Source organism: Trichosurus vulpecula, chromosome 5 (genome assembly GCF_011100635.1).
Source record: "Trichosurus vulpecula isolate mTriVul1 chromosome 5, mTriVul1.pri, whole genome shotgun sequence".
Taxonomy (NCBI): Eukaryota; Metazoa; Chordata; class Mammalia; order Diprotodontia; family Phalangeridae; genus Trichosurus; species Trichosurus vulpecula.
Genome location: NC_050577.1, coordinates 281,573,005 through 281,580,868, shown reverse-complemented (window position 1 = coordinate 281,580,868; position 7,864 = coordinate 281,573,005). Strand labels below are relative to the sequence as shown.

General features: G+C 40.5%; 1 protein-coding gene across 1 annotated transcript; it reads left to right on the top strand.

The window, feature by feature from the left end:
• Nucleotides 1-2,538: 2,538 nt before the first annotated feature.
• On the top strand, nt 2,539-2,894 carry LOC118849517 (BLOC-1-related complex subunit 7-like). Its single transcript, XM_036758396.1, has one exon. It carries the CDS (start codon nt 2,539-2,541, stop codon nt 2,854-2,856), a length of 318 nt encoding a protein of 105 aa, XP_036614291.1. The 3' UTR covers nt 2,857-2,894.
• Nucleotides 2,895-7,864: the final 4,970 nt, after the last annotated feature.

Genomic DNA, 7,864 nt, shown 5'->3' with positions numbered 1-7,864 from the left:
AGCATCTACCTCACAAGGTTGTTATGATGAGATGATATTTGTAAAGTGCTTAGCATAGTGCTTGGAAAACAAGGGGAGCTTAATGAATCCTTATTCTTTTCTCCCCATTTCAGCACACTATGCCACTATCCCTGACTCTTCTGCTTTTCCTGTTATGATTGGCTTCTCTGGCCCCCAGACTGTCCTTTTTTTACCCTTTCCATTGTGTACCATGGAAGCTATTTATCTGGCAAAACTGTCTCCTTTTCGTTCTCCTTTCTTTCTGGCCTAGTACCCCATGGGACAAATGGGACATAATACTTAGTTATTTACTCCCTTATATAAAACCAAATGAGAAGTCCCTATCTCTGAAGTGAAGGCAGATACCATGTTGTGGAAATAATCTGGCCTAGACTTAAACCTAGGCCATAGAATGGAGATAACAAAATAGATTAAGGAAAGAGAAATATGCCATTTTTATAGATATTTTCACTTCCTCACACATAATGCAAAGTAGCAATGACATGTATGGAAATATTCCAAAGACTCCTTATGTCTCTACATCCCTCCAGTTTGGGATGTCCTTACTGGTAAAAGTCTTGCTATGGACTTTCACTTACTAGGCTTGCATGGGTTCAGAAGATGTGAAGAAGACAGAAGAATGAGGCATTAAAGACAAACCACTTCTTTTGTAATTTTGTAGAGGACTAGCCCTGCCTCCAGCAAAATAAAGAAGCAACATTTCTCACTCCCTTAGTAAGAGACTAGCTCCAGTGTGTGATTGAGGAAATAGGAGAAAGGTGATAGATTTGCAAACACCTGGATCATCTACAGATATTAACAAAAATATGAGAGTTGTTGCTATTATGAGTATTCAATGCGTGGTCCCATATTTAATTATTTCATTGTTATATAAAATAGATCCTTTAAATAAAAAATAATATTCAGCATATGTGACCAGGAAAGTTGTATAATGTATTTTTCTATTTTCTTTTTGCTTGAATAACCATTGCATACAAAGGCAAATTCTCAGTCTTTTAGACCAAAAATCTGCTTCCCGTCGTTGATAAAATACTTTTCTTCCAATATTAAGAAAAAAGACTCAAGATGTAAGAAACATATAGTTATTTTAATAGATGGAGGGAAACTATATGGCCTTAAAATGGTTCATGTAAAGTGGTCTATAAAAAACCTCAGAGAGAGGTTTGCACGTGGAGAATTTGGAACAGTCTTACAGGTTTTCACAATGATGAAGGTTGCTGGTGAGTTGTTTACAGAATTCACATCAACACCAAATAACTATCTAGTAAATTGACTTGGAAATGCAGGGATTTTTCTTTAGCTAATTGAATACAAATGAACTAGAAAATCATGATGAACACCCATTTAGTAGCTAATAATCTAAATATAGTGAGGAAATCCAAAATGCATTGAAGAAAAACAGGAGAACAAATTAATGAAGTATGAGCCATTTGATCTCCCCGACCCATTGTAACTCTACACTGCTTGCTTGCCTGCCTTCAAGGTCTTGTCTGGATCAATTATTTCTTCAGCCCTTCCCTGGACTGCTACACCATTCCTTCCCCTCTATTTCTCTTCCCCACTTTCCAGCTGCACACCACTGTCTGGGCTTTGGAATAACACCAATCACTAATTCAACGATTGGCAAGTCTCTGCTTGGAATCTCAAGATCTTGAGAAGGCTCTCCAGCTAGGCCCACCTTCAAACCAACTGCCTGATCCCCTTTGGATCAGTACAGCTTGCCTGAACTCATTCCTTAATAATTATCATACTTCAATCCATTAATACCCCTGCCCCTTGCTGTGAATCTGAACCCCAGGGTGTTCCTCTATGCCTACTATCCCTTTCCCTTGTTTCTATCCTCAACCTAACATATTCTCACCTCTTTCCCACTCAAGATCTACCTTACCCTTTTATAGTACTGTCTGGAATGTCTACTCCATTGATAAGAAACTTGTTTTCATTTTAAACCTTGCCTTTTCTCTCTCTTTTACTCTTGCACTTATTGAAACATGGCTTCTTCCTCATCACATGGCAACACTGGCATCCCTCTCCATCACTGATTGAATTTTCACTAATGTTCTACCCTTGCTCCCCATAATGTTATGGTAGGTGACCACTAGTTGTGGGTAGGAGAATTGTAGTATTCCTTGATTCCCTTCACCATTTTAGCCATAAATCATTGCATTCTATCACCATCACTAAGTAACCTCTCCTCTTTTGAGGTCCGTATTTATCTGTGTGTGTTTGTATGTGTGTGTATCTCCATATTTATTATTCAGTAAAGATTCTGGCAGCTGTTGTGCATTGACCTACAGTACACTCTCCCACTCTTCTACATGGATAATATGCTTGCGGGCACACACAACTCCCCCGTCCCCCACTCTAAAGACTAAAATGCAATCACAATAGAATGGATATTTCCTTAGATGAAAGATTTTTAGAAATGGATTCTTCGCTCCATTCACATTGCTTTCCGCTTGTCTTGGTCCCAGCGACTTGCCGTTGCGGCAATGGAGCCATTGACGGTCCACCGCAATGGCGGCCGGCGAGCCCGATCCTCAGTCACGATTTGGCCAGTCGGTGAAGGGGCTGCTCACCGAGAAGGTGAATGCCTGCGGTACCGACGTTATCGCTTTCACCAAGCAGGTGCTGAAGGGCTCACAGAGCTCTGAGCTGCTGGGTCAGGCAGCTCGAAACATGGTATTGCAGGAAGATGCCATCTTGCACTCAGAAGATAGTTTAAGGAAAATGGCGATTATAACAACTCATCTTCGGTATCAGCAAGAAGCTATTCAGAAGAATGTCGAGCTGTCTTCAAATCTACCGGACCAGCTGAGGCATTTGCTGAAATGAAATGGCATCTTAAAGGCCCAAAAGCACATTTCTCAAAGCTGAGGGGGAAATAGGGCTCACATCCCCATCTTCTCTTCCAGCATTTCAATTAGGAGAGAATTGTGATGGCCTGCAGCTTCCTGTAGAATATAGGGTTTTCTTTCTCTATGTAAAGACATAATTTAAGACAAGATGCAGATTATATGGATCAACTCAGAAGTACCATTTGATTCTATGCAGACAAACCTGTTCCTTCTCACCTACTTCTTGTTCTTCACCTACTCTGACTTAGTTTTAATTAAAGCAGAATTAAAAGAAAAAAAAAGAAATGGATTCTTCTAGTAAAATGATTAAAATATAACCACAACAAAGGAGCATTTTTTTCATGTACAATCATCATTTTTATTATATTTTACTATGTTATGCAAATGCTTGTCTTATTTCTAAAGTTCAGAATATAAGAAATAAAATTAACAAAAAATGTTATCTCTTGTTTGGGCATGAACTCTTTCATGATCCATATATCTGTCAGGTAATTTCTTCATTTTTTCACTAATTTGCTTGTGATGTCACCATTCAAGTCTAATTTATTTATTTTAAGTTTATCTTGCTATATGGTGAGAGATGTTACTCTATATCTAGATTCTGCCATACTACTTTCCAGTTTTCCCAAGTTTTCTAGTTGATTTTTAAATTTTTAAATTTATTTTTTTAATTTAATCTATTTAGTTTTCAGCATTGATTTTCACAGGAGTTTGAATTACAAATTTTCTCACCATTTCTACCACCTCCCCCCCACTGCAAAATGGTATATATTCTGGTTGCCCTGTTCCCCAGTCAGCCCTCCCTTCTGTCACCCCATGCCTCTCCCATCCCCTTTTCCCTTCCTTTCTTGTAGGGCAAGATAAATTTCTATGCCCCATTGCCTGTGTATCTTATTTTCTAGTTGTATGCAAAAACTTTTTTGTTTTTGTTTTTGAACATCTATTTTTTAAAACTTTGAGTTCCAAATTCTCTCCCCTCTTCCCTTCCCACCCACCCTCCCTAAGAAGTCAAGCAATTCAACATGGGCCACATGCGTATCATTATGTATAACCCTTCCACAATACTCATGTTGTGAAAGACTAACTATATTTTGCTCCTTCCTAACCTATCCCCCTTTATTGAATTTTCTCCCTTGACCCTGTCCCTTTTTCAAAAGTGTTGTTTTTGATTACCTTCACCCCCATCTGCCCCTCCCTACTATCATTCCCCCTTTTTTATCTTCTTCCTCCTTCTTTCCTGTGGGGTAAGATACCCAATTGAGTATGTATGGTATTCCCTCTTCAGGTCAAATCTGATGAGGGCAAGATTCACTCATTCACCCTCACCTGCCTTCTCTTCTCTTCCTACAGAACTGCTTTTTCTTGCCACTTTTATTCGACATAATTTACCCCATTCTATCTCTCCCTATCTCCCTCTCTCAATATATTCCTCTCTGATCCCTTATTCATCTTCAGCTCACCCTGTGCCCGCTCTCTCTCTCACAAGCCTATTCCCTTCAGCTACCCTAATACTGAGGTCTCATGAATCATACACATCATCTTTCCATGTGGGAAGGTAAACAAAACAGTTCAACTTTAATAAGTCCCTTGAAATTTCTTTTTCTTGTTCTTTTTCTTGATTACCTTTTCATGCTTCTCTTGATTCTTGTGTTTGAAAGTCAAATTTTCTATTCAGCTCTGGTCTTTTCACTGAGAAAGCTTGAAAGTCCTCTATTTTATTGAAAATCCATATTTTGCCTTGGAGCATGATACTCAGTTTTTCTGGGTAGGTGATTCTTGGTTTTAATCCTAGCTCCATTGACCTCTGGAATATTGTATTCCAAGCCCTTCAATCTCTTAATGTAGAAGCTGCTAGATCTTAGGTTATTCTGATTGTGTTTCCACAACACTCAAATTGTTTCTTTCTGGCTTCTTGCAGTATTTTCTCCTTGACCTGGAAACTCTGGAATTTGGCAACAATATTCCTAGGAGTTTTCTTTTTGGGATCTATTTGAGGAGGCGATTGGTGGATTCTTTCAGTTTCTATTTTACCCTGTGGCTCTAGAATATCAGGGCAATTCTCCTTGAAAATTTCTTGAAAGATAATATCTAGGCTCTTTTTTTGAGTCTAATAATTTTTAAATTATCTCTCCTGGATCTATTTTCCAGGTCAATGGTTTTTCCAAGGAGATATTTCACATTGTCTTCCATTTTTTCATTCCTTTGGTTCTGTTTTATAATATCTTGATTTCTCATCAAGTCACTAGCTTCCACTTGCTCCAATCTAATTTTTAAGGTAGTATTTTCTTCAGTGGTCTTTTGGACCTCCTTTTCCATCTGGGTAATTCTGCCTTTCAAGGCATTCTTGTCCTCACTGGCTTTTTGGAGCTCTTTTGCCATTTGAGTTAGTCTATTTTTTAAGGTGTTGTTTTCTTCAGTATATTTTTCAGTATTTTTTTGGGTCTCCTTTAGCAAGTCATTGACTTGTTTTTCATAGTTTTCTCGCATCCTTCTCATTTCTCTTCCTAATTTTTCCTCTACTTCTCTAATTTGCTTTTCCAAATCCTTTTTGAGCTCTTCCATGGCCTGAGACCAGTTCATGTTTTTCTTGGAGGCTTTTGTTGTAGGCTCTGTGACTTTGTTGACTTCTTCTGTCTGTATGTTTTGGTCTTCTTTGTCACCAAAGAAGGATCCCAGAGTCTGAGACTGAATCTGGGTGCGTTTTTGCTGCCTGGCCATGTTCCCAGTCAACTTACTTGACCCTTGAGTTTTTCAGCGGGGTATGACTGCTTGTAGACTAAAGAGTTCTATGTTCTAAGCTTGGGTGGATGCACTGCCACACCAGCACTCCTCCTTGCCCAAGAACCCCCAACCCGGACTGGAATTAGATCTTCATCAGGCTCTTCACTCCTGCTCTAATCCACCACTTAATTCCTCCCACCAGGTGGGCCTGGGGCCAGAAGCAACCGCAGCTGTAGTTCTGTAGTTGCCCCCCGGGGGGGGGTGGTGGTGGCTGAACCGCAAACTCTATCCCTGTCCCCAGCAGCTTTTCCCACTAACCTACTCTGTTGTCTTTGGTGTTTGTGGGTTGAGAAGTCTGGTAACTGCTGCAGCTCACTGATTCAGGGCACTGGGGCACGCTCCGCCCAGCTCCTGCTCTGGTTGGTCTGCGCCGCCCATGCTGGGCTCTGCTGCGCTCAGCTCCACTCCCCTCTGCTCCCAGCTCCGTGCGAGATAGACCTTACCCAGAGACAATCCAGGCTGTCCTGGGCTAGAGCCCAGCTTCCCTCTGCCACTTTGTGGGTTCTGCAGTTCTAGAATTGGTTAAGAGCCATTTTTTATAGGTTTTTGGAGGGACTTGGTGGGGAGCTCACGCTAGTCCCTGCTTTCCAGCCGCCATCTTGGCTCCCCCCCACCAAAGGAGCATTTTTTAAAAAAAACAGCATCTCTCTAACATGGTTTTATAATACAGATCTTCTATATTTTCCATTAAAGTCCAATTCCAATGCTTCATCATGTTGAAGATGTGTCCCTGGGTTCTTGAAGGCTATACCTGTAGAGTGCAAAGTCTGGTAGCTACTACTAAGCTGAAAGGTTATTGAGTTCAATGTATCTCCCATTTGAGGATCAGGCATCTAAACTTCAGAGAGGGTCATCACTTGAGGTTTGGCTTTCAGGTGATGACATTTTCTGAACATAGAAATTCATGAAAACCACCTACTAAATCAGAGGATCTTAATCTAAGATCATTGAAATAATACATATTTTTAAAATTTTGAAATATTAATATATATCATATATACTTCTACACATATATACATACTGTTTTTCAATATAATAGGCTTCCTTTGTGATACTATGTAATTTATTTTATGCATTTAAAAACATTCTCCTAAGTTCTCCATGGGCTTCACGAGACTACCTCCAAGGTCCCTGGCACACAGAAAGATTAAGAAGCCTTTTCCAATTGGGTCAAAGGGCTATGCTCTGTGTCAGTGAGAAAAGGACTTACTCTACTGAAATAGCAACTCTTAGAGGATCAAAGGATGCAGCATAAAGGTTTCAGCTGATAATAGTCAAATATATCCTTCTGAAACTTTCTGTGCTTTTCTGTTGACCAAGTTGTTCTGTTGGTCAAGTTAAGTGCTTTTCTCCTGTGATTTACTGCCCTTTCTCTTTTCTTTCTTCTTTCAAATGAGGTAATCTGTATGAGAAACTCTCAGCTGTGGCCTGAAAATGACTGCAGTTTTGACACATTCTGATTATACTTGTTCAGACTTTAGCCACATCACAAACTCTGAACTTCAGGCTTTTAAAATGTTGAGTTCAAATACAATCATTACTGATATAAGTCATAGTGTCTTTACGTATTCTCCTTTCACCTCTGCACTGTTCCTACACTTAAGTTATTGGGAGGCAGCTGGTTCAGTTGAGTAACCTATGAAGACAGAAGCATCAGAAGTTACACGGGGGCTGGTTTTCTTCTTACCTCTTTCTTTTCTTCTCCAATTCATTCTGCCCTCCTCCCACCTCCACCAAACCCTTTTAGAGCACGGATTGTCTCACTTTTGTATGAGTATCTCCAGTTCCTGGAGCATGGTAGTGTATTGGCAACCAAAAATGGGCTCCTTAGCACTTAGTCAACAAGTGCCCTTGACTAGTTTGGCTTTTTCCCCTGAACTGAATGCTGTTTGTATGTTGGACTGGAGTAAGCTTGTCAGCCCCTTCACCTTGCTTCCCTTGCTTAAGCTGATGGAAAGAACCTGTGCTTTCCCGGTCAACCCCTTCACCTTGCTTAAGCAGATTGAAAGAACCTGTGCTTTCCCTGGCGTACCTTACACCCCCGCAGAAGCTGGATGGTTAAAAGCAGCTCCCGTTGGAGCCAGAGGCTGCTATAGCTACAGCCACAGCCACAGCCACAGCCACAGCTGAAGCAGGAGCTGCCAGTAGCAGAGCTGACCTACGGGAGGAAGCTGAACAAAGACTTCAGGCCAGTGGGTAATCTT

Coding starts and splice junctions, on each gene's coding strand:
- LOC118849517 (XM_036758396.1), top strand. CDS start 2,539: ATGGCGGCCGGCGAGCCCGATCCTCAGTCACGATTTGGCCAGTCGGTG.